Here is a 27,761-nt window from a genome sequence, read left to right as displayed (position 1 = left end):
GATCAAGAAAGTATCTATCACACCTTTGGTATATCGGCCCCCACAGTTCTCTGTGGCAAAGAATTTCAAAGATCCACATCCATCACAAAGTATTACCCAATCAGTAGTGTTTTCTGTTAACATTTGTACAAAAATAGCAAAACTCAAAGAAGGAGTTTCATATTTCTTTGCAGGTGAATTAACTGCTGAAACAACTTGGAACAGAAATGATTGACCATCTGATATTTGCTTACTCCTGCAGGATAGCAAAGGTTCAAAAGAAAGCTGTCAATGCCATTGTCAGTCTGCTGTGTTCCCACGATCTGGACTCTCGCTATTCAAAACCAGAGATCAAAGCAAAAGTAGCTGCCCTGTACCTCCCTCTGATCGGGATCATCTTAGATGCATTGCCACTGCTCTATGACTTCACAGGTACTTTTCACCTGCTTTCCATTTGCTAGAGTGAGACTCTTGTACTATTAAGAATGAATATGATAGTGTGACAATTATAGATGTTTATAAAATCATGATGGGGCACATTTAGGGTGAATAGTAAGGTCTTTTCTCCAGGGTGGGGTGGTACAGAACTAGACGGGATAGGTTTGAAGTGAGAAGGGAAAGATTTAAAAGAGACCTAAGAGGCAAAGTTTCAGGCAGAGGTTGGAGCATGTATGAAATTAGTTGCCAGAGGAAGTGGTGGAGGCTGGTACAATTGCAGCATTTAAAAGGCATCTGGATGGGTATATGAATAGGAAGGGTTTAGAGGAATGTGGGCCAAATGCTGGTAAATGGGACTAGATTAGGTCCTCACCCTCAATAACTCTAATTCATTTGGCTGAACTGGTCCTCACTCTCAATAATTTCTCTTTCGAATCCTCCCACTTCCTTCAGACCAAAGGGCACCCGGATGGGCCCCAGCTATGCCTATCTCTTTGTCAGCCACATAGAACAGTCCATCTTCTGTAGTTACACCGGCACCACTCCCCACCTCTTCCTCCGCTACATTGATGACTGCATGATCGGCACCACCTCGTGTTCCCACAAGAAGGTTAAGCAATTCATCAACTTCATCAACACATTCTACCCTGACCTGAAGTTTGCCTGGACTATCTCAGACACCTCCCTCCCCTTCCAGGACCTCTCCGTCTCCATCAATGGTGACTGACTCAACACTGACATATTCTACAAATCCACTAACTTCCACAGCTACCTGGATTATACCTCCTCTCACCTTGCCTCCTGTAAAAATGCCATCCCATATTCCCAATTCCTCCGCCTCCACCGTATCTGCTCCCAGGAGGACCAGTTCCACCACAGAACACATCAGATGGCCTCCTTCTTTAAAGACCGCAATTTCCCCTCTCACCGTGGTTGATGATGCCCTCCAACACATCTCCGTCCCAGACCTCCACCCTCACACCCACCCCTCCAACTATAACAAGGACAGAAACCCCCTTGTCCTCACCTTCCACCCCACCAACCTCCGTATACTTTGCATCATCCTCCGCCATTTCCACCACCTACAAACGGACCCCACCCCATCCGCTGTCTGCAAACAACGTTCCCTCCACAATTACCTCATCAGACCCATGCCCCCAACCAACCCACCCTCCGCTCCTGGAACCTTCCCCTGTGACCGCAACACCTCCCTGACCTCCATCTTAGGCTCCAAATGAGTCTTTCACATCCATCAAAGTTTCACCTGCACTTCCACAAATGTCATTTATTGTATCCGTTTAATTAGTCTCCTCTAAATTGGGGAGACAGGATGCCTAATTGCAGAGTGCTTCAGAGAACATCTCTGGTAGACCCACACCAATCAACCCCACTACCCCGTGGCCTCTCACTCCACCAAGGAATCCAGGTCCTGGGCCTCCTCCATCGCCACTCCCCTACCACCCGATGTCTGGAGGAAGAACCCCTCAGGACCCTTCAACCCCATGGCATCAATGTGGATTTCACCAGTTTCCTCATTTCCCCTCCATCCACCTTATTCCAAATCCAACCTTCCAACTCGGCACCGTCCTCATGACCTATGCTACCTGTCCATCTTCCTTCCCAACTATCCACCCCACCCTCCCCTCTGCCTATCACCTTTACCCCCACCTCCATCCACCTATCGCGCTCACAAATACCTTCACCCCCACTCCCCCTTCCCATTTATCTCAACGCCCCCTCAGCTCACAGCCTCATTCCTGATGAAGGGCTTATGCACGAAAAATCGATTCTCCTGCTCCTCGGATGCTGCATGACCTGCTGTGCTTTTCCAGCACCACACTCTCGATTCTAATCTCCAGCAAATGCAGTCCTCACTTTCGCCTTGGTTAGGATATCTGGTCAGCACAGACAAGTTGGACTGAAGGGTCTGTTTCCATGCTGTACCTCTCTATGACTCTGTCTCGGAATTGATACTTGATAATTGATGATCATAGAGGAGGAGCCTTTACTGCCAACAGAGAGAAAAGCAAGAATGTAAACTCAGCGGGGCATAAAATGGGCGAATGGGGCTACTTTACTGTCAGCTGAACTATGACCTGTAATACCTTGGGGCATAGTCTCCCAATAGTAGATAGAATTCAGCGAAGAACAAAGCAAAGAACTGTGAATGCTGGAACTCAGAAACTAAAACCGAAATTGCTGGAAAATCTCAGCAGGTCTGGCAGAAAAAAAGCAGAGTTAACATTTCGATTCCAGAAACCCTTCCTCAGACTGACCTGAGAAATGTGCTGAGTTTCTCCAGCAATTTCTGTTTTTGTATAGAATTTGTATAGTGAATTTAATCTTGCATTATGACAAAACTTTACTAAATGTAAAATGTACTCAATGAGCTGAAGGAAATAGAACTGTGGAATTGAGAATGTTCCCTGATTGTTTTCTCCAATTCTACTCTTCATATTTCTCTCTGAAAGGTAATAATTGACACTAGGGTAAGATTTTGAGGATATTGACCTGCGTACGTAAGCCTTTCAGATGGGACATTAAAGTTGGGTGCTGGCTGCCCTATGAAGTAGACATTAATATCCACTGGAGAAAGTGAGGACTGCAGATGCTGGAGATCAAAGCTGAAAATGTGTTGCTGGAAAAGTGCAGCAGGTCAGGCAGCATCCAAGGAACAGGAGAATCGACGTTTCAGGCATGAGACTTCCTGATGAAGGGCTCATGCCCAAAACATCGATTCTCCTGCTTCTTGGATGCTGCCTGACCTGCTGCGCTTTTCCAGCAACACATTTTCAGCATTAATATCCAATGGCACTGTTTTGAAGGAAAGCAGTGACATTATCCCTGTTTTTCTTGCCAACATTTATTCATTGATCAACATCAAAAACCACACTATCTGGTCATTATGACATTGCTGTAATGGGAACTTGCTGCAACACATTGGTCGCCATGTTCCTTTCCTCCACTACAAAAGTGTGTCAAATGTATTTTAGTGGCTGTAAAATGCTTTGGGATTTGTGTTATTCTTACATTGTTATGAAAACTATTATCCTTCACCTGTAACCCTGGGCACTGAGCGCCAACAGTTCCTGGACAGTGAGGGCCCTCTTGTGGCACAGTGATAGTGTCCCTATGTCTGGACAAGGAAGTACAGGTTCAAGTCCCACCTAGTCCAGAAGTGTGTACTAACATCAAAGCATTTCAATAATTGTTATTGCCAGCCCAGAGAGTTTGCTGTAAAATGTGAAGACTGCAACTAGGCAGTGGAGTGAATCCTATGTGTGTGGTTATCAATTGTTGATTCGTCTGCTGTGTATAACCAGGACCGAATCCATCACCCAGTGAATATAGTTACATTGCAAAACCATTTCCAATGGAACAGGTACATAATATAACTTGCTATAGAATGTCAGTTATTATTTCTGCTGAACTCTGTCCATCAGGGAGACCGGTTTCAGGCCTGAAAAAGTCTGAACCATGGAATTGTTAATTTTCCAATTGTTGCTGTGCTGTGAATTTGTATGCCATCAATCATAAGATTATGTTTAGGAATAAGATGTCATCAGCAGTGTCTGATATTTTATTTCTGCTTCACGGTAGTTCTCTCCATCTGTATTTGTTGCTTCAGATGCTCGGACCAGGAAGATTCGCCCAACTAGTTCAGATGGTGAGACCGACACCAACCCCATCAATCCGTCCATTGCCTCATCAATAGCTGGAAATGCAGGAAACACCATGCTGAAGAGCTCAGCAGCAACCTTTACATCTCTGGTATGTGAATAGTCCCGCAATAGGACCTTGCTTTGGTTAAATTCTCTTACTGATACATTGAGCTGGACGTTTGTTTCTGTCCTTTGGGGTGGGATGTTGGTTGTGGTGTTACCTCCAATAGGCGCCACCTCTGAGGCCATCCATTTCAGGTGTGCCATCTCGAGACATACTGCCCATTTGTTAGCCCCAGCCCCCACTGGAAGGTTACCATTGGCAGGAGTTGCTTACTTAAAGCCCTCATCCCACTGCCAGCAGGATTTAACTGAGTGGACTAGAGCTCCTGGGAACATTCCAGGGGTCCTCCATGTTCCCCTTGTTCTCGTCTTTCCCAGCTCAACCCCACTGCCAGATGCTTCACTCCCCTCGCTGTGAGCCCAGACTATTAACAAGTTAGCGGGTTTGGAGAAGATTTGTAACTCAGGTTGAGGTTCTGGATGTAGGTTTGCTCGCTGAGATGGAAGGTTCATTTTCAACTTCCAGCTCACTAAGCAAACCTACATCCAGAACACTGAACAACTCCATAAACCCCGGGGACTGCACCAATCCCATCTGGTGGCACCGACAGTATTGGAAATCTGTCAGCCGTAGGTAGAATCAAGGGCATAGTGCTGGAAAAACACAGCAGGTCAGGCAGTGTCCAAGGAGTAGGAGAATTGATGTTTTGGGCACAAGGAATCCTCAGCTGTCCTGATGAATGAATGTTCTTCAGCTCCAGTCGGGTTATTTTCTGATAATCACATAAAGTTTAAATCCATACACCATTCTTCAGGAAATGAAGCAGCTTATTCCACAAGCAACAAAATATTGACAACATCCAGGCATGGGCAGATACGTGGCAAGTGATATTTGCCCGGCACAATAGGCAGGCAATGACCATCTCTAGTGAGAGGGAAGTTAGTTATCCTTCTCTAAGATTGCATGGCACATGTCCCACCAAACCTTGTGGAACTGTTAGATAGTCAACTAGTTAGGTCACATTAATATTGTTTCAACTGGAGCAATTCAGAGGTTGGAAATTCTGTGGGAAATAACTCAATTTTTATTCTGCAAATGCTTTTCAGCACCTACAGGTTCAGGAAGTTCCAGATTGTTCAGTTTGAGTAATCAATAGCCCATTCCCCACCTTAATTATACAGTCCTTCCACCACAGTGAATGTGGATGTTATCAATGGAATACAATGGGGCGGCGCAATGGCTCAATGAGTAGCACAGCTGCCTCACAGATCCAGGGACCCAGGTTTGATTCGCTCTCCCTCTCTTACTCACTGCCAAGAACAAAATGGACTGAGCTATTTGAATTGAAACACTCCGTGACCTCTCATCATGGAGGCAAATGCAAATGGTGCAAATAAATGCAGCTTCCTAGAAGAAGGCCAGCAGATAAAAGTCCATCGCCACAGTCACCTTCACGTCAGTGGTAACACCATCCTTGCTTTTTGAATTGTGGATGCAGCTGGCCACAGAGTTATGTGAGTGTTCTTCCTGAAGTACTGGTAGCAGTCCCTTTGATTGTCATTGTGTTCCAGCCAGGAGGAAAGGTTCCCCTCAAACTCTGCATGGGTATATTCAGAGCTCTCCTCTCCTCCTTCCTCTCTTTTCCAGAAGCCTGTCCTTCTCTGCTGCTGCTCCTAGACATGCTGTATTGCAAAGGAAAGGTTTACATGTTTAGGGGCAGCTGCTTCACAACAAAAGGGGAGGTCAGGACAAAGCTCTCCACCATCTACCACATCACTCCCTGCTGACTTTAGAAATGTTGAGAACTTTAGTAAGCACCAAGTATTGCACAAGCAACAGCCATTACAAGTTAACCAACAATAAAGTACAGGATGATCCCTTTAAATAGTATCTGTGGCTGATCTCATGAATGTTTGTGCAGTAACTTGTGGTAGACAGCACGAAGCAATGAGTTGTAAAATGACATTGCTGTTTTTAAATTATCATCACAGACTGGTAGGCTTCTTGACTTGCTGACCTGTGTATTTCATCAGAATTCCTGATAAAGGGCTTATTCCTGAATCGTCAGCTCTCCTGCTGCTCGGATGCTGCCTGACCTGCTGTGCTTTTCCTGTATCACACTCTCGACTCTGATCTCCAACGTCTGCAATCCTCACTTTCTCCTCAGAATGTATCTACAATACTGTTTGTTTCTTCTCTTCCTTTTGCATATTGTGTAGCAAATTCTGTACAGTAGATTCAACTGATGTGAAATAAACTGTCTAAACTAGATTCAGCTTTAGTCCTCTGGAGTTCGGGTTTTGTATGATTGCTGATTCCTTTGTTTCATTTCTTTACAGCTAAGCAAACAGCTAACCCCATTGGCTGCTGACGCCAGTCGGGATTTACTGATTTCCTTTTTATGGATCTTGAAGAATGCTGATCAAACTCTTATCAGAAAATGGATTATAGATCTTCCTGTGACCCAACTCAACAAGATCCTAGACCTGTTGCACCTCTGTGTTTCGTGCTTTGAGTATAGGGTAAGGATACTAGCCATGTGCTGTATTTATTGTGGAAGGTATCATTACACATCTAGCATTATCCCTGTATTTACATGAGGGAGTGGGGTCAGTTAGCTCAGTTGGCTGGATGGCTGGTTTACGATGCAGCGTGACGCCAACAACATGGGTTCCGCTGTTACGAAGAGGTTACGAAGAAAATCTCCTTCTGATCTCTCCCCTCACCTGAGGTGTAGTGACCCTCAGGTTAAACTATCATCAGTTATTGCCCTCTAATGAGTGAGCAGCCCTACTGTCTGCAAAGACTGTGGCAATCGTACCTGTCCTCTTTTTTTTAATGTGAGGGAGAAAAATAAGAAACAGCATTACTTTAAAAATCTGGAAGCACCAAACAATTCTCTCTGCATCAAAATCAAGAGAAAGACAAGTTAGCATTTTCAGTTGAGATCCTTTGTTGATTCTACGCACTAACATTTTCGAATACAGGTCGTTCTGCTAAAATGCGATAGCTGTGTTCCTCTGCACCCCTGCTGCGATAGAAAACTGTGCTGTGGAAGATCACTATAGAAAACTGTGTCTACAATTTCATAGGCGCATTTTATTTTGTACAAAGAGTGGTGTCTGTGTGGAATGAATCTCCAGAAGAAGTGGTGGACGTGGGTACAGTTGTAATATTTAAAAGACATTTGGAGAAGTACACAAATAGGAAATGGTTGGAGAGCTATGGGCCAAACGCAGGCAGCTGGAGCTAGTTTACTTTGGAATTCTGGTTGACATGGACCAAAGGGCCTGTTTCTGTGCTGCCTGACTCTATAACTTCACAACAGTTTATATTTGCAGATCTAATTAGGTGGAAAAATTACTTTGTGGCTGAAAATACATGGACCTCTGTCATATTTCCAATCTAATAACAGTGGACATTTTCCTGCTGGGTTGGATACAAAGTTAGGTTCTTCATGTGCTGAGCTCTGGCCTAAAATGGATGTATCCGTACAAGGGCTTTGTCAGCATAACCACCACCTACACCAAACATGGCAACTGACTTTGGGAGATAGGTATTTGGTGTTTCAGGGATTCCTGGGCCAAATAACCCTTAATGTATCCTGTGCTTCGGCAGTGTGAGTGTGCTTAGCTTTGGAAATAATCCGAAGTGTAGCTGTGAGTGTGGGTGTAGAGCACTATGAAACGATTAAGGAATAATTGGCCGCTGTGTGTCTATGATGTGCAATTGCCAGGGTCAGGGATTTTCTTAAAGTTGTAGTTGGCAGTCTATTCATAAAAGTGTGAACATGACATTCCAACAGCTAAAGCATTATGCAAATAAAAGACAGAAATCTGAATTAATACAGGTCATTTTGGTATAACGCAAATTGGTTATGACACGTTTGACAAATTGTAGACACAGTTTTCTATAGTGATCTTCCACAGCACAGTTTTCTATCGCAGCAGGGGTGCAGAGGAACACAGCTATCGCATTTTAGCAGAACGACCTGTATTCGAAAATGTTAGTGCGTAGAATCAACAAAGGATCTTTAGAGATACCTCCAGGTTCCTTTAACAGCAGGCTAGCAGTTACCTCTCCCCACCACCTCAGTGCTGTATACAGCATGTCCTATTATTTGCATTGTACGTTAATTTTGAACTTCAGAGAAAACTTAAGAGAATGTCGTAACACTTGGTATCAAAAGGAACGACAGCACTGGATTGTTGTAGAAGAAACCTGTCATTTACTTTTCAGAGCAAAGTAACTTCAGATAAAGTCAGCACACAGGCCCTCCAGAAAAGCAAACACACCAAGGCACGGCTGGAGGAAGTGCTTCTGGGAAACGCAGGAGCCAGGGGAGAGATGATGAAGCGATGCCGTGGGCCAGGTAGGATACTCACCTTTGTCTTCAGCTCAAACCATTTCCTTTGCTGACACAATGAGAAGAAAAAGTGCTGTCTGTCTAAGTGAGAGATACAGCAAACGCTGATGGGTTGGAGTCATAGGGTCAGGTAATGGAGTGTTACATGATAGAAAAAATATCTCTTATATTGGAAAGAAAAGAATCTCTAAGACAGTTGTGAGACCAGTACAGGACCTTGGACCACAGCTAGGAAGGAAGTTTAGTGCCTGGATAGCAGTGAGAAGCAGGAACTGAGATGGATCTGTGGAGTGATGTGAAAGAACAGGAACCAGTGCTTCAGGGCATTAGCAACAAGGCTGAGAGCATTGAAGGATGCAATTGAGAAGAGATAGGAATAATATAGTTACCTGTTGTGGAGAGAGAGGAAATGTGATGAAGCCAGTGATGGATATAGGACTGTCAGGAAGGAGGAGAAATGGAAAGCTGATGACCCAAAATGAAAGAAGCTGTGGGAAAAGACTTAAATGCAGTCACTCACAGAGGAATTAGAGAGAGGTGATGAGCTGGTCTTGTGGTGACCCCAAGAGAAATGAGAGACTAAAAAGAAAAGGAGAAAAATACGTGGCAGAGATGTTATTTCCAAATTGTATCTTTTATACTGCACTTAATTCATCTATTAAAAATATTTTCTATTCATAGAGACATAGAAAGTAGGGACAGGAGTAGGCCATTCAGCCCTTTGAGCCTGTTCTGCCATTCATTATGATTGTGACTGATCATTCTATTCCATCCCATGTTGCCACTTTCACCCCATGCCTTTTGATCCCTTTAGTCCTAAGAACTACATTTACAGGTCATTCTGCTGTAATATGTGTTTTGTTAACGTGAATTCACAGTAACGTGATTGACAATGTTTCTAAACGTGAATGTTTAAACATGTGTTGGTTATAATACAATTACATCACCAACACTTTAAGTACTGTTTGTAAAGCGCACTTTTACTGTAATGCGGGGTTGCATAAGAACGCAACCATCACATTATAGAAGAACTGACTGTAACTCCTTCTTGAAGACGTACAATGCTTTGGCCTGAACCACTTCCTGTGCCAATGAATTCCACAGGCTCCCCAATCTTCAGGTGAAGATATTTCTTCTCCTGTCAGTTCCACATCCTTAGTCTGTGACTCCCTGGCTCTGGACTCCCCACTCACTGGGAATACCCTTCCTGTGTTTGCCCTGTCTCGTCTTGTGAGAATGTTCTAGGGTTCTCTGAGGTTTTCCATTTATTCTTCTAAACCCCTGTAAATATAGTCCTGACCAATCCAATCCTCCCATCCCAAGATACATGATAGTTAATACTTTTAGTATTTTATTTTTGTTAACTGACATTATTATACAGATTAGTGTCTTGAAGAAATTATTTGTGTATTACTGTTCATATGCCTGTAAGTTTTTTACCATCCCAATCATATCCACAAATTGTTGTGAAAATTACAAACCATGTCAAGTAGGAGTGGTTCTATAACAGTCTTGATATGTGGAGATCTGCGGTTCTGCTATATATTACAGAAAGATGAAAACAATAACGCCCTATCAAATACGCTACCTTGCATTGTTTTCTTAATTTATCTTCAAAATATTTCCTTGCCAGAGAAGTTGAGTACAGGCCAATTATTGAAAGTCCACATTGGTGCACATAACAAATAACTTAACCACTGAGTCCAACAGTGTCCCGGGATAACTCTGGTTACCTCCCAGATGTTTGTGCTGTGGCAGTACTGCTTCTGCAGTCCACTGTGGCAAACAGCTTCTCAATTGGCAGGCAAAGATATTAAAAGCAGCAAAATACCACAGTCACAGCCATTATTGACAGGAGTATCACTGGGCTTTCATCACTGTATGTGAAAGTCATTACGAGGCTTAGTCCAGTTTGAAATCCAGATTAGATTAGATTACTTACAGTGTGGGAACAGGCCCTTCGGCCCAACAAATCCACACCGACCCGCCGAAGCGCAACCCACACATTCCCCTATATTTACCCCTTTACCTAACACTACGGGCAATTTAGCATGGCCAATTCACCTGACCTGCACATCTTTGGACTGTGGGAGGAAACCAGAGCACCTGGAGGAAACCCACGCAGACAGATGGTACCTGAACCATAAAAGTGAATATTAAGGAATTGGTAAATGCTTTTTCAACTCTGACATGACGGAATTAATTCTGTGTACTGAGCAGGAAGCTGAGATTCAGCTCCAATGCTGCAGCCTCAATTCAGAGTCTATGTGTACAACTTGCTACTGACAAAAGCACAGATTTTTTTTTCTGATACTGCTGCTTAAAACTTAGTCCCAGTTTGAATCAATTATATTATTGCTTCATAACAAACATTCCATCTTGTTAGCAGTGACCTGGCTCTCCAGTTGGACTTACTACAGTCCATTGTGTGGAGAACATGGCAACCCAATCCACGTGATCGTGGGAGAGGCTGCATGGCAGCCTCCTGAGGGAAGGAAATGCCCATAATTAGGTTGGGGCCCATGGGGAAAATGTTCCCAATTGTGGAGAGGTGTGAACTGCACTCACTATTGAGCCAATTATTCCCATGGCCAATGAAATTTAGTGATGGTTCAGGGCTTACATACAAGTGGAATAGCTTTCCTATGTGTCCAACAAGCTGAACCATGCTGGGTTTGTCTGTGTCCCTATAGAGGAAGTACCTCTTTCACATTGAGCACTCAGCGCTTGACCAAGGGACCGAGAATCAAGCTGGGGTTGCTTCTGACTGCTGCCCACATCCTCCTGTAGTCTAAGTCCTTAAGCTATCATAGGCCTTGTCTTGGGTACAATACTATTAGCAGCTGCTGTCCCTGGTGGCCCTTCCTGCCTATTATCAGAGCTACTAGCCTCTGCTTGACTGGGTGTGGGGACAGGATGGGATTTCTTCCTTACCAAGTGCTTCATCTGGTTTTACTTGCTGCCCCTCTGTAGTAAAGTAGGTTTCCCTGTTGGTTCTCCAGCTGATGAGCTAAGCCCATGTCAGTTAGATTCAGTTCCACTCAAAGACTTTGCTTATTTATTAATTAATTGCATTTATTTTAGGAAATGAAAGAAACTTTGGAATAAATGAAAACCTGCGATGGAGAAAAGATCAAACGCAGTGGCGACAAGGCAATGAGAGACAGGAAAAGTATGTGACTAATTAAAAGATTTGTCAGTACAAAATGATTGAATGGTATAACACAGAAGGAAGGAAAACAAGGATGTAGACAGAACTACCATTGTAATTCAGCCCATTGTACCTATAATTTTGTCTGGGTGTGTAATTTTATTTCAACTCTCTTCTATATATCACTGTTCAATCTGCATGAAAATGTTGCCCCTTTGGACCCTTTTAATCTTTCCTCCTCGCATTACATATATGCCCTCAAGATTTGGACTCCCCTACCCCCGGGATTTACCCTATCCATGCCCCTCATGATTTTATAAACCTCTATAAGGTCACCCCTCAGCCTCTGATGCTCCAGCCTATTCAGCCTCTCCCTGTTGCTCAAACCCTCCAACCCTGGCAACATCCTTGTAAATCTTTTCTGAACCCTTTCAAGTTTCACAACATCTTTCCTATAGGAGAGAGAACAGAATTGCACACAATATTCCAAAAATGGCCTAGCCAATATTCTGTACAGCCTCAACAAGACCTCCCAACTCCTGTACTCAATACTCTGACCAATAAAGGAAAGCATACCAAATGCGTTCTTCACTATCCTTTCTACCTGCAACTCTACTTTCAAGGAACTATGAACCTGTATTCAAAGATCTCTTTGTTCAGCAGCACTCCCTAGGACCTTATAAATCCTGCCCTGATTTGTCTTTCCAAAATGCAGCACCTCAAATTTCTCTAAATTAAATTCCTTCTGCCACTCCTCACATATTGTCCTATCTGGTCAGGGTCCCATTGTAAGTTGTGATAACCACCTTGATTGTCCACTACACCACCACATCTGCAAACGTATTAACCACACCTCCTATGTTCATATTCAAATCATTTATATAAATGACAAGTGAAAAATTCCAGCTCGCCGGTGAAGTTAATTTTTGACATATTTAGAATTAGGTTCATCGACCACATTACTTCACATTTTTTTTCAAATATTGCTTTTGATTCTAATAGTCACCTCCTCTCCAACTCATATATCTGTCCGCCCCACTGCTGCATTGTTGATATTTTCTGTACCAAACCTGTTCAGAGACGTTATTACACACCTCCAGAACCTGGGTCCCCTGGCTCAGAGCTATGGACACGACTGCTATAAGGGTTCTGTCAGTGCATTGTAGACTTTCTTTGCCTGTGAACTCAGACTGCATAGCCACCAGCCATTTGACTGTAAAGCAGCCTGACTCCATCCAACATCTATATTCGGAGAGAGTTCCTCACAGGAAAGTGATCAGTGGGAATCTCATCTGATTTTAAATACAGAACAAGTTCGCTTATCCGAATGAAACGGGCGGGGTGTATTTTGTCCAGATAACTGATCTGATTGTAAACAAAGGAAGCATTTACTGGACCTTGAGATCTTGTTCTGTAACGCACTTCTCTTTCTTAACTTGGAGATAATGTGGGTAATTGTAGTTTCTCAACTACTGCCTTAGTTGAGATTAGCAACACAAAACAGTGCAAGAATGCCAACTCTCAAAGGTTAGTTTGCACTGTTGTGTGCGGAGATTACCATGAAGGAGTCTCTTGCTCAACCCCTCCCCTCACCTAAGGCACAGTGACCCTCAGGTTAAACCCCCATCAGTCATCTCTCTCGCTAATCAGAGAGCAGCCCTATGGTCTGGTAAGACTATGGTGACTACCTTTACTGTGCCTCCAATCACTACACTACAGAACAAGTTAATGGCCCATTTATTTTAAATTAGTTGAAAGCACAATCCTTCAATCGTTCATGTACTGTTTGTCTTCCTTCATATTTTACCAATTCCAAAAAGTTCAGGTTTTATCCATTTCAGAAGTACGATGTCAATATCAATGGACACCAATATCATCAAACTCTAAATCTTCAACACCTTTCTTTTGTTTAATTGCCCTTGAAATGTCAGACTGCTTTTCTAATGTGGATGAGCAAAACTTCAGTCAACTCCACAGCTGCAAGCCTCTGACATCACCCTCCACAAACCCAACACCACACAGCCCCCGCCAACATGACCCCTGCCTATCTATCCTGATGAACGCTGGAAGAAAATCTTTGACAAAATATGTCTTTAAAAACATATAACATGCTGTCACCAGAATTGATCTTTTGTTTTTCTTTTTCAGAACTAAAGCAGACCTGGATCAGGAAGCGCTGGTCTCTGGAAACCTAGTTACGGAGGCTAATCTTGTTATTTTAGACACACTAGAGATAATTATAAAGGTAACATTGACTTTTACAATTTAATTGTTTATTTGAATCACACTGCAGACCGTTGTGAATGGGTTTTGTTCTTGAGTCTGTTTACAAGTCAACTTGTGCTCAAGTTGGAACACAATGCAGGATAATATACAGTTAACCTTTGTAGGTACAAGAAATGGTCATAGAGTCATGGAGATGTACAGCATGGAAACAGACCCTTTGGTCCAACCCATGCCAATCAGATATCCCAACCTAATCTAGTCCCACCTGCCAGCACCTGGCCCATATCCCTCCAAACCCTTCCTATTCATATCCCCATCCAAATGCCTCTTAAATGTTGCAATTGTAGCAGCCTGCACCACATCCTCTGGCAGCTCATTCCATACACGTACTACCCTCTGCGTGAAAAAGTTGCCCCTTAGGTTTTTTTTTATATCTTTCCCCTCTGACCCTAAACCTATGCCGTCTAGTTCTGGACTCCCTGACCCATGGGAAAAGACTCTGTCTATTTATCCAATCCATGCCCCTCATAATTGTGTAAACCTCTATAAGGTCACCCCTCAGCCTCTGACACTCCAGGGAAAACAGCCCCAGCCTGTTCAGCCTCTCCCTGTAGCTCAGATCCTCCAACCCTGGCAACATCTTGTAAATCTTTTCTGAACCCTTTCAAGTTTCACAACATCTTCCAATAGGAAGGAGACCAGATATGTTGGAAATTTAAATTTACATCTCGGCATGGAATTGCAATCATACATAATAGCACTAGTAAGTCAAACATTTGTAAGTCGGGGACCCCTCTATTGGATTTCACTCTGAACAGTAGGTGCTTTTATATTTATTTCTGAATGCCCCAGCTGAGATGCACTTCTCATTAGATTGAAGAATTATTTTGCTGAGATTATTATTTCAGGTTGGTGCTATATCAACAAACTAAATGTGCTGGTTCCAAATGGAACCTTTTATTCATTTGTGGCATCAGGGTGTCACTGGCTGGACCAGTATTTATTGCCCGTCCCTAGCTGCCCTTGAGAATGTGAGGGTGAGCTGCCTTCTTGAACAACTGCAGTCCACATGCTGTAGGTTTAAATCCAGTTACAGGGGTTGTACAATAAATGGTGCCCCAGCCAGCATTGTCCACATGCCCCATGAATAAAAAAGGAAGTCTGTTGGTATCAGTATACTATATGTGTATATGAGTGGACTGACCCACAGTTCCCTGTTTTGATACCAGTCCTTCATTTAAAAAAAAGCTCCTGTAACCAGTTAAACCTATATATTTAGTATGGAACGGTTTTTTTTAAATATAACTAAGTGGTTTGGGGGAGCCAGGAAGAGAAAAGTAGTTGGTGAGACAGTCCCTTTCCCTCTTGTTGGCTACAATGTTGAAGGATTGGTATTGAGTTTCTGATTGGTCCTTCCATCAGAGTGATAAGGTTTGTGAAGAAGAACTGAAAAAGTTAGCAATCATTTTTACACAAAAGAGGGACAGTAATAAACAAGTATTCCGAAGCCGACATTTGATCACGTTTATTGACTCCATTCTTCATATTTTACAAGTTACTAATGTAGTCTGGCTCTGTCATTGAAAGGAGGAAGTTGCTGTTATTTTTTTCTGACATTGAAAGGTCTCAGTATTCATTTAGAATTGAAATATCCAATAATTATTACTATATTTATACTGTATCATAAAATGTTGAGTTTGATGGCTTGCAATTAATCTAACATGCCTTCATTTTACCCCATTATAGGCAATTTTGGTATCCGACTGTAAGGACAGTGTCTTGGGAAACATTCTCAGGGTGATTCTTCACAACCTGGGCTGTAATCAGAGCTCCTACTACCTGACACATTGCTTCAACTCATTGAGAGCACTCATAGCCAAGGTAAAATAAACTGGAAAAAAGGAGCTGGATAAAAAGTTAACCACAGTGACCTATGGATTGCTGACTTTTTGTTGAATGACTGGCCTGGATTGGTTGACCATGAGGTGCAATAATGTGCCACTTTATGATGATTTCATGTATGAATTCACCAGGTAATTTGAAGTTGACTGACACAGCTGTGCAGAGACTACTGTCCCATCACCAAGTCACCCTTTATTTACATATGCACTGTACATGTCCTGTGACCAGCCAGCTCAGAGCCAGCCCCTAGCATGAGGAGACCTTCTGAATATCCTGCTTATTTTTTTTCTTTTTTTATTTCTTCTAGCATAAAGAGAACCTTTGACATTCCTGTTCTTTTTTTCTTTTTTTTCCTTACCCCCACACTACTGCCTAACTGCGGTAGTGCTTATGTTTTTCCCCAGCACCCATGTTGTGTGGGTGCAGATGTGAGACACAGTGAAAGACACAAGGTGCACGAATCTTTATTCAGTTTCCACCACCAGGAAGATAGGAAAACACCCGGGTGACCAGTGACAAGCAGTGCCCTTCACATCAAAGGGCAATGCTGTGTGATCAAACAGTGAAGGGAGGGCAGGGATTAAATCAAAATAGAGTTGGAGGGGGAAATTATGCACTCCACTCCCTGCGGCACCCACCTCTCCCTGAACAACTCCAGGGTGTTGGTGGGCACCACGTGCTCCTTCTCCAGAGACACCTGGGCTCTAACATAACCGCGGAAGAGGGGCAGGCAGTCGACTCTAATCACCCCCTCCACGGCCCGCTGCCTGGAAATGTTTATGGCTAGTTTGGCCAATATCCTGTTTACATTTTTTTCTTTTTTTTCTTTTTTTTTTCTTTTCTTAACCCCCACACTACCGCCTAACTGCGGTAGTGCTTATTATTTTTATCCCCAGCACCCATGGTGTGTGTGTGCAGGTGTGAGACACAGTGAGAGACAAGGTGCACAAATCTTTATTCAATTTCCACCACCAAGAAAAGTAGGAAAACACCCGAGTGGCCTGTGACAAGCAGTGCCCTTCACATCAAAGGGCAATGCTGTGTGAATATCCTGTTTACATCTGTCATGCTGGGGCTCCCTGATTTGCCCAGGGTTAATAAACCCAATAAAGGATCTCATAGTCAATGATATTCTCCTGTCCCTCCTTCCAATCACTACATTGATGTGAACAGGATGTGCACTGAGTGATGGCTCTACCTGTCGGGCTCCAAGCTAACCTAACTAACTGCAGTGTTTCAGAGTAATTACTGACGGACAGTTTGGGGGAATAATGAGATCACACAGACAGGGCATCAGGACCCAGTAAACTGTTAAGTGGGTGGGCACTGGCCTCAAAGAGGTTAATATTTTTGCAGGAGTGTTCACAAATTTGAGAGGAAAGCATTAACCAGGGCAGACGTACACATTTTAAAATCTGGTCTCCCAAAATGCACTGTTATCTCGAGTCAAACAGCTAGTGACATCAACACCAGCGCTGAGGTAGTAAGCTGTCAGTGACAAAGTCACCTTGAAGCGTGATGGCAGCAAGGCAGGACTTTGAGCAAACCTTACCCCACAAGGACAGCCAGTTGTATCATCCAGGTTGTGAATGCAAACCAAATGACACTATGCTCAAATAGAGAAAGAGTGCCTGACTTTGCTTGTGAACATTTTAATCAATACCTGTTTGGGAGAAACAGGGTTCTACCCACAAGCCACTTCAATGCATCTTCCTCAAAGCACGTTCATGTATTCCAAAACATTAACAAAGAATGTTGGTTGCAGAAACATGGCGAATGTGATAGCTTAGTAGGGGAGACATGTGAACGTGGCTGACAGGCTGTTGAGAGCAGCAGTGCCCCTGAAACAGGTTGAGGGTTCCTTGTGAAACTCTACAGATTCACCAAGAAACAACAGCTCAACATGTTGTGGAAGTCCTCGGTCCAGCAGAGATATTGAAGCAGCTTGCACAAATCAAACAAATAATGCAACTTGAGGCATCAGTTAGAGTGCTGCAGGAAGTAGGGAGGGAAGGAAGACCTGAAAACATCAGGAAGATGCCGGGTGCTATAAGAGAGTATCTCACTTAGAGCTGAGAACCTAGATGGCATCATGCAATAAGGAAAGGCAGTCAGAATACTTCAGCAGTTGGAATAAAAAAGAAGCATATTCATGCAAACCAATAAGGAATTGAGTCTATCCTGAGGAAGATAAAAGAAGTGATATACTGGCCAAACATGAGCAATTAGATTAAGGACCATATCAGCTGATGCAGTGTTTGCAATGAAAACCAGGCTAAGTGAGGTGAAGAGCCCTTTATGGTGTGTGACAACCAGACAAACTATGGATAAAGTTTGCAGGAGATCTCCTCACACTGACAACAACTGATTATCTTGTCACCGTTGACTTCTGGGAGTTAGATCAGTCAGATTGTAGAAGGCCTGAAAACACACATCTGTTGTTAGGGCATTCCACAAATGGTAAGGAGAAGATTGGAAAAGGAAGGAGGAATGGGCCTCCAACCCTGCCAGACTGTTCTATAATACCATGGCTGATTTGTCCCAGGTCACAACTGTTCTTTCTTGCCAACTCCTCATAGTCATCAGTTCTTTAACATTTCAAACATCTGTCCACCGACTCCTTATATATTTTCAGTGATCTAGCCTCTACATGCTCTGGGGGAGGTAATATCAGGCAATCACTACCCTCTGAGAGAATAAATTCCTTCGCATCTCAGCTTTATATGAGTATCCTGTTCTTCTGTAACTTATGACCTCTAGTTTGAGATTCCCTCACTAGGGTCACATCTTCTCACTTAAGGTGATGTGAGAATGACAGCCCTTGATATCAAGTCTGCATTCGGCCAAGTGAGGCATCAATGAGCCTGAGAAAAATTGGAATTAGCAGGAAACAGGGGGCAAAATCCCAGCTGGTTGGAGTCATACCTGATATAGAGGAAGATGGTCATTGTTGTTGGAGGTCAGTCATCTCAGTTACAGGACATTTCTGCTGGAATTTCTCAGGGTAGTGTTCTAGGCCAAACCATGTTCAGCTGCTTCATCAATGACCTTCCCTCCATCATGAGGTCAGAAGTGGGGATGTTCACTGATGATTGCACAGAAACATTCATGACTCCTCAGATACTGAAGTAGTCCATGTTGAAATGTAACAGGATCTGGATAATATCCAGGTTTGGGCTGAAAAGTGGCAAGTAACATTTGTTCCACACAAACACTGGACAATGACCATCTCCAACAAGAGACAATTTCAGTACTGCCCCTTGACATTCAATGTGTTACCATCACTGAATCCTCCACTGTCAGCATCCTGGGTATTACCATTTACCAGAAACTCAGCTGGACCAGCCATATAAACACAATGGCTACAAGAGCAGGTTAGAGGCTAGAAATATTGCAGTGAGTATCTGGATCAGTGGTGCTGGAAGAGCACAGCAGTTCAGGCAGCATCCAACGAGCAGCAAAATCGACGTTTCAGGCAAAAGCCCTTCATCAGGAATAAAGGCAGTGAGCTGGAGTTACCTATATTGCAGTGAGTAACTACCTACCTCCTGACTCCCCAAAGTCTGACCATCATCTAAAGAGCACAAATCAGGAGTGTGATGGAAAACTCCCCAGTTGCCTGGATGGGTGCAGCTTCAATAACACCCAAAACGTTTGACACTATCCAGGACGAAGCAGCCCACTTTATTGACATCATACCCACAAATCTCCATCGACACTCAGCAGCAGCAGTGTGTATGATTTCCACAATGAACTATTGGAATCAGATCTACATGCCTAGTTCGCTTCACAATGACTTGCTGCACATCCTTGCAGTCTGACAATGAGTGACAATGGCCCTCAGTTCATGAGTGAAGAATTCAGCCACTTCATACAGGGATTGGGAACCTCAACATCGCAAGATCTCCACACTATGCTCAGTTAAATTAAAAGGCTGAGGTAGCAGTGAAAATCCCTAATAGATTCATAAAGAAATTGAGCAAATCCAGCACAAACATATACTGTTCCCGACTCAGGCGACTGACTGTGTGAAGTTGGCACATTCTCCCAGTGTCTGCGTGGGTTTCCTCCGGGTGCTCCGGTTTCCTCCCACAGCCCAAAGATGTGCAGGTTAGGTGAATTGACCATGCTAAATTGCCCGTAGTGTTAGGTAAAGGGGTAAATGTAGGGGAATGGGTGGGTTGCGCTTCGACGGAACTGTGTGGACTTGTTGGGCCAATGGGCCTGTTTCCACACTGTAAGTAATCTAATCTAATCTAAAAAGGCAAAAATACACAGAGTAAAGGAATCCAAATAGACTCATCCAAAGACTAACGTGATGCCGCATCTAAACAAAATCTACTGAAGCCAAAACCCAGATGTGAAAGACAGAATCAAGGTGAACTGACAAGAAAGCTCAACTTTTCTTTGATAAAATTGCCAAGCCATTGGAGAACCTGCCAGAGTGCAAATGTTCAATGCTGTCAACAAAAGTCAGCCCAAGTGGTAACTTGGAATCTGTGGGGCATCATTTTCAGAAATACAGTTGTAATTTTAGTGTCCCAGCCGGCTTTCAGTAGGTATGAGGTCTCTACCTGTGCTGTAAGTGCCTTTGTGTACAGTCTGTGCTAACTATGAAATACATTACCTGTTGTAGACAATAATCACTTTAAGGCATGTTTTTCCAGCTACAGTAAAACTCATCAGTGTTGTGATATACAGCACTTTATATTCTTAAGACATGCACAATGTCTTACTGTGTATGAGTACAATAATTGTGTCGGACACTGTACATCATAGGCCCCAGAATTTTGCATTTATAAACGTAAACAATTGCATCTCGTGCGTCATGGGCTTAAATCAGGTCAAATGTGCATTTCTTGGATTACAAGTGTGTTATTGAATGACAGTCCAAGAGAATATCACTTCGCACAGTGGGTTTTTGGCCTTCATCAGCTCAATGTGTGTGAAGTGGCTTGGGACACATTTTTAATCCATTCAATGCAATGCATTGTTGTTGTTATTGATTGACATTCAGAGTTTGTTTTTGAGAGTGTGATGCTGGAAAAGCACAGCAGGTCAGGCAACATCTGAGGAGCAGGAGAGTCGACATTTTGGGTATAAGCCCTTCATCAGGAACCTGATGAAGGGCTTATGCCCGAAACATTGATCTTCCTCTCCACACACTCTCCACTCTGATCTCCAGCACTGTCGTCCTCACTTTCTGCCATTAAGAGTTTGTTCCCTGGAATTCTGACATGACCATGTTATTATTTTCTTGTTTTCCCAGTATGCAGACCTACTGTTTGAAGAGGAAGCAGAGCAGTGTTCTGACATGTGTCAGAGAGTGTTACACCATTGCAGCAGCAGCATGGACAGTACCAGGACCCAAGCCTGTGCCACACTGTACCTCATCATGAGGCACAGCTTTAGTACAGTCAGCGTAAGGCTTCATTATTTTTATCGAGAATGTGCAGTAACTGCTAGTTGTCAGCAACCAGGCTTGCAAAGTCAGATTGTTGTTCTGTCATAATCATCACAAATAAATAACAATGGCAAGTGCCATTGGGAGATTATTACTCTGTTTGCCTTTCCAATTGAATAGAAGTGTCATGTTTATCTACAGTGCTGACAGCAATAGAAGTCTGTTGGCAGCAGGTAATGGAACTGCTTGTGAATGGCTTATTCATTTGTTCTTACATCTTACTAACACATGTGGGTAATTGTGGTGAGTTGACCCTGATTTTTGTCTGCACTGCTGACCTTAAAGGTATCAGAAACAGTGATGGACACTCAGTCGTCCCAAAGAGAGAGACCACTGGCACCTGCACAGCTCTTCCTGCCTCTGCTCTGGTCAGCTGCAGGAGGTTCCCCTGGAGCATGTGCAAAAGACATTTCCTGTCATTAACATAACCAATCAAATTTCACGTGAGTCCCAATGTACAATAGCTTCATGGAGCAGGATCATGGGACTCTGAATCACAGGATCATTGTTGTGTGTTCCCTCATGAATGCTGAATTTGTCAAACTTTCAACCTACACTAACCCCATTTACCAATATACTAAAGTAAAACTTGTTTCTAACATGATTTTATATAGAATCAATTATTTTTTGAAAAACATATTTCTGTCAAAACATTTTTTCATTGATTGCTTGTTTAATAATCTGAATATTATAATCGATTCTTCATGTTACAAGATAAACATCAAATTTACTAAATTGTCAGAAGCATGTTTGATAATGATAAGAATGGATAACTAACGTGGAATAGATACAATAACCTGGTTAAAAATAGGTCACTTGAACTTTATTGTTTGTCTGTGTCAAGCCAACTTGGTTGCTTTACTGTATGTAGCTGACACTTTGACACTGAGACTGCATGTGCAGCAAGTGTTAGCCTTTGTGTTCTAGCACCAATAATTACAGCTCTTCATGATTGGAACTTGAAAAGAGATTCCTTAGATTCTTAGATGCCCTAAAGTAGGGAAACAAGTCCACACCGACCCTCCAAGAGTAACCCACCCAGACCCTTTCCTGTAATCTATATTTACCCCTGACTAATGCACCTATTACTATAGGCAATTTAGCATGGCCAATTCACCTGGCCTGCACATCTTTACACTGTGGGAGGAAACCGGAGCACCCGGAGGAAACCCACGCAGACACAGGGAGAAAGTGCAAACTCCACACAGACAGTCACCTGATGCAGGAATCAAACCTGGGCCCTTGGCGCTGTGAAGTAGCAGTGCTAACCACTGAGTCACTGTGCCACCCAAATTTCCATCCTGAACAATTTGCTATGTGTGTATTTATCTTTGAGGACATGTGTTTACTACCTCAAGACAATGCTTCCTGGGAATTCTACAAGAGATCCATCAATAGATTTTAACATCACAAGGCTGTCATTTCAGTAGAAACATTTCCCAACTCCTAAACGAGCAAGTTCTGCAACAGAAGCTGGGTGTATGTTAATAGCTGCATTCTTTCACAGTGACATACCTTCTCAATGTAATAGCAAAATCAAATTGAAAAGCAGATCAATACACATTTCAATCAATATTTGCAATTATCTGATGTCATAAATTATGCCAGTTGTATGTTTTGTATGATTCCATCAGTGATGTATAGAGGGAAAAAGAATTAATGCTTGTGTAACTTAGATTGATTTTAGTGTTTTGCATTTCCAGAATTTTGCCAGAGTTAAAATGCAGGTCACCATGTCTTTAGCATCTCTGGTGGGTAAATCATCAGATTTTAATGAAGAATATTTGAGGCGAGCTTTACGAACTGTTCTGGCTTATGCAGAGGAAGATGATGAAATGCAGCCTACAATGTTTCCAATTCAGGTGAGGAGACCTCATACGAAGTGTAACGCTAAAATAACAACATCCGATATGGACACAAATATCCTGATTCCTGATGAAGGGCTTATGCTCGAAACGTCGAATTCCCTATTCCTGAGATGCTGCCTAACCTGCTGTGCTTTAACCAGCAACACATTTTCAGCTGTGATCTCCAGCATCTGCAGACCTAATTTTTTACACAAGTATACTTTCCACAGGAATGTACATGACTCCATGTTCTACTGAGTCTGTTTACAGTGTTATGCTGAAGTATAACTGATCTAAAATTGGTCCACATCTCCAAATTGGTCCACATCTATAAAAGTATCATCTCTTTTCCTTCCAAAAGTTAATATCAGAGATGTATTGTAGCAAGTGATCTCCAGGAGACTTAGTTGGAAATTGGGCCTTTCTTATTTGATTATATTCTGAATTCTGGATTTCAAAGCTTTTGGATCCTGACATCAAATCATGCATGACTTCACAAATGCAGCATACAACAACATGTCAACAGCAAGCACCACACTCAACCCAATATAAAAGCAGTTCAGGTCTAACCTGGCCAATGTAATACATACTGGGTATGTTACAATTATTGCGCCTATCCGGTAATTTGGAAAATTGCCCAGGTATGTGAGATGGTGGAGGGATTGTTTGAAATATTCAAGACTGCACTAGATTCTGGGATGGTTCCAGCAATTTGGAAAACTGCAAACATGATACCCCCATTTAAGATGGGAGTGAGGCAGATAGAAGGAAACTAAAGGCCAGTTAGCCCAACATCTTGCCAAAATGCTAGATTCCATTATTATGAAGAAATAGGATATTTGGAATGGCTGAACACAATGAAACAGAGTCAGCATGGATTTGTGATTGGGAAATCATGTCCAACACTTTTTTTCGAGTTCTTTGAGGATATAATGAGTAGAGTTGATAAAGGGGAACCGGTAGATATTGCATGTTTGGATTTTCAGAAGTCATTCAATAGGATACCACATAAAGGGTTCATGTTATTAAGGATAATGTAGCAGCATGGATTGAGGATTGCTTAACATACAGATGAGAGACAGTCGGGATTAATGGGTCTTTTTCAGGTGACTAATGGAGTGACATGGGGATCAGTTCCAGACTCTCAATTATTTACTATTTTTATTAATGACTTGAAGGAAGGTGCAGAGTGAATGCATCCAAATTTGCTAATAATCCAAAAAGACATAAGGAGGTTGAATGAGTGATAAATGGAGTTTAAAGTAGGAAAGTATGAGATTATGCACTTTTGATTGGAAAAATTTAAAGTCAGACTATAACTTAAATGGACAGAAACACTAAAATACTGCTGTGGAGAGGGATCTGGGTGTTCTTTCAATGCAACACAAAATGTTAGCATACAGGTGCAACAAGTAATTAAGAAGGCAAATGGAAGTTTAGCTTTTATTGCTAGAGGGATGGTGTTTAAAAACAGGCAAGTCATGCTACAAGTATTCAGGATGATGATGAGGCAGCACTTGGAATACTGTGTACAGTTTTCTCCCAGTATTTAAAAATAACGATATGTTGCCTTTTCAGACAGTTCAAAAGAGATTCACTTGGCAAATTCCTGTGGTGAAAGAGTTGACTTATCAAGAAGTGTTAAACAAGTTGGGCCTTGATTGATTACAGTCTAGAAAAATAAGGGGTGATCCAGTTGAATTCTGTCAGATTCTGAGGGGTCTTGACAAGGTAGATATTGAGAATGAGACTACAGACGCTGGAGATCAGGTAGATGTTGAGAGGATGTTTTCACTAGTGGGGGATCTGAACAACATAGTTAGAGAATAAAGGAACACTCATTTAAAATTGAGATACAAAGGAATTTCTTTTCCCAGGGGTTAGTGAATGCCTGGAATTATCTACTCTGGAAACTTGCGGAGGTTAGATCATTGAAAGTGTTTAAAGAGGATGTAATAGAATTTTTGAAGTATCAGGAATTTGACAACATGCTGAGCAGGCTCAAAAAAGGAGCTGAGGGCAGATCAGCCTTGATTTTGTTGAATGATGGGGCAGGCTGGAGGGGCCAAATGGCCTACTCCTGCTCTAATTCTTATGTTCTGTGTTTGTCCTACATACATGGGACCGCCATCATTTGCAGGTTCCTCTCTATTCTATGCTGACTTAGAACGATATTGTTGTGCCTTTACTGGGTCTAGAAACCTCCTTTCTTTCAGTACATTGCTGTACCTACATGAAGTGGATTGTAGCTGTTCAAGAAGGAGACACAGCATCACCTTCCTGATATCTACCCAGTGATATCCACATCCTATGAAAGAATAAATCATTATTAATATTCTAAAGTTGCACACAATGTGATTAATAAATCCATGTGAAACTATAATGTAAAATGACAGTATACACTAATCACTGTAGTTAATGTATTCTCTGTTCTTTTAATTGTTTCCAGGTGGAGGAACTACTGTTTAATCTCAACAGCATCTTATCTGATACTGTCAAAATGAGGGAGTTCCAGAAAGATCCTGAGATGCTCATGGATCTAATGTACAGGTAAATAAATACTCTCAAAAAGCACATGTCATCATTGCTAGGTGTCCTATCTTTGCTACACCTTGCTCTTTTCGGCAACGGGCAGCATGCTGGCACAGTGGTTAGCACTGCTGCCTCACAGTGCCAGGACCCAGGTTCAATTCCCGCCTCGGGCGACTGTCTGTGTGGAGTTTGCACATTCTCCCCGTGCGGTTTCCTCCCACAATCCAAAGATGTGCAGGTTAGGTGAATTGGCCATGCTAAATTGCCCGTAGGGGAATGGGTCTGGGTGGGTTGGTCTTTGGAGGGTCGGTGTGGACTTGTTGGGCTGAAGGGCCTGTTTCCACACTGTAGGGAATCTAATCTAATCTAGGCTACTGAAGGCCAATAACTGATCTACGATGATCATCCCTGCTGATTCTGCAATGTGTACCAATGTAGGGATGCTTAAGTGAGATGCATGTGACATTCAGTGCATCACCTCCTTTCTCTAAGCTGTCGATAGATTGAAAGAAAATAAATATCTTAAATATATCTGGGTTATCTCCAAAATGCTCCCCATCTTCCACCTGTCCAAGCTCATTTCCAGATAAACGGTCCACTATGTTTCTACATAGTGGGAAAATAAAGTTCTTCTGGATGTAATTTAAGAATTTTGTTCCCACTCTACCTAGCACACTAAAGGTAAACCCAGTTAATATTTAGATAGTTATTATCGTCTACTAATCACTGCCTTATTATTATACTTCTCTGATATTTGATTAATGTTTGAATCTCAGTTTATTGCAGTAGTGCCGATAGTACACATCCACAGCATGTTTGCTGCTTTTGTAGCTTTTGCTTCTATTCATGTAGCTCTGTTTGATGATTCTTCCAAGATATCATCCCTCCTCACTCCAGTAATTCATTTTTTGATCAATTTTGCAACCACCTCCCCTTTCTCTCCTGTTCTCATCTTTCTGACTATTATTCTGCAATTTCAGCAGACAGTCAATCACATTGCTGTGTGTCTGGAGTCACATGTAGGCCAGAGGAGGCAAGGATGACGCATTCACTCCCTAAAGGACCAAAGCTTGTATATTAAAAAAACAGTTATCAGGATAAGGCAGCAATTATAGACCAGTCAGTTTATAATGAGTGTCGAGGGAGTTTCTGAAATCAATAATTCACGTTAAAACTATAGTCACATGGAAAAAGAGCACTGATTGACATGGATTTCTAAAGGGGAAATCATGTTTAACAAACTTGCTGGAGATATTTTGAAAAGGTAACTGGAAGGGTTAATGGGGGTGAAATTGTTGATCAGCTGCACATGGACGTCTAGCTGGTGTTCAACCTGGTAACACACAACAAATTGTGAGAAAAGTTATAACTCATGGAATGCAAGGGACAGTCACCACATGTATACAAAATTACTGAGTCAGAGGAAACAAAGAGTAAGGGGGTCCATTGATAATTTTCATGCTGGAGCAAAGTTTGTACTTGAGTTTCACACATTCCCATAGCAATGTGGTTCACTCGCAAATGCCCTCTGGGCTGTCAGGGCAAGAAATGCTGACCCACCTGCGATGCCCATATCCTGTGAACAAATCAATAAGTTATGTTTTGATTTTTCTGTTGTATATTAATATTGTAGATCTTCATTGCTGTATACAATTTCAAAGCTTGTGGATAATAAAATACTTGGAAACATTATGAACTGTGCAAAGGACAATGCAGAATTTCAAAAGCACCTTGACAGGCTGATGGAATGGGCAGATAAGTGGCAGGTGAAGTTAAATGAAGGGTAATGTGAAGTAATGCATTTTAGGAGGAAATGGATGAAAAGACGATATAAAATAGGGGAACAATATTAAATGGGATGCAGAGGATCTGGCAATATCTGCCACAGATCACTGAAGTGGCTAGATAAATGGACGGAGCAGTTAATAAAGTACGCAGTGTCCTGAGATTTATTCATCGTGGCAGAAAGTAAAAGACTAAGCTAATGTTGAACTTCTTTAACACACCTGTTAGGCCTGTTATGGACCAGACCAGAACACTCAAAGCATTTCAAGAAAGTAGCCCAGACCCTAACTTTGCTAGTTCTTTTAAGCAGGTGTAACGTGGAAATTCCAGGAGGGATGCAGCTCA

General features: G+C 42.4%; 1 protein-coding gene across 7 annotated transcripts in view; it reads left to right on the top strand.

The window, feature by feature from the left end:
- The window catches only part of dock8 (dedicator of cytokinesis 8), a 273,645-nt gene that overhangs the window by 215,488 nt on the left and 30,396 nt on the right, over positions 1-27,761 (top strand). For all 7 annotated transcript variants that reach the window (XM_060841212.1, XM_060841167.1, XM_060841183.1 and 4 more), the window contains 10 exons: positions 242-411; positions 4,046-4,188; positions 6,483-6,665; positions 8,383-8,515; positions 11,594-11,681; positions 13,809-13,905; positions 15,633-15,767; positions 21,058-21,210; positions 22,956-23,114; positions 25,549-25,649. In XM_060841212.1, coding sequence (XP_060697195.1) covers positions 242-411; positions 4,046-4,188; positions 6,483-6,665; positions 8,383-8,515; positions 11,594-11,681; positions 13,809-13,905; positions 15,633-15,767; positions 21,058-21,210; positions 22,956-23,114; positions 25,549-25,649 — 1,362 coding nt within the window. The remainder of the gene's footprint in view (positions 1-241; positions 412-4,045; positions 4,189-6,482; positions 6,666-8,382; positions 8,516-11,593; positions 11,682-13,808; positions 13,906-15,632; positions 15,768-21,057; positions 21,211-22,955; positions 23,115-25,548; positions 25,650-27,761) is intronic.

Source organism: Hemiscyllium ocellatum, chromosome 2 (assembly GCF_020745735.1).
Source record: "Hemiscyllium ocellatum isolate sHemOce1 chromosome 2, sHemOce1.pat.X.cur, whole genome shotgun sequence".
NCBI lineage: Eukaryota > Metazoa > Chordata > Chondrichthyes > Orectolobiformes > Hemiscylliidae > Hemiscyllium > Hemiscyllium ocellatum.
Note: the sequence above shows the minus strand (reverse complement) of the source record. Positions and strands in the feature narration are given on the sequence as shown.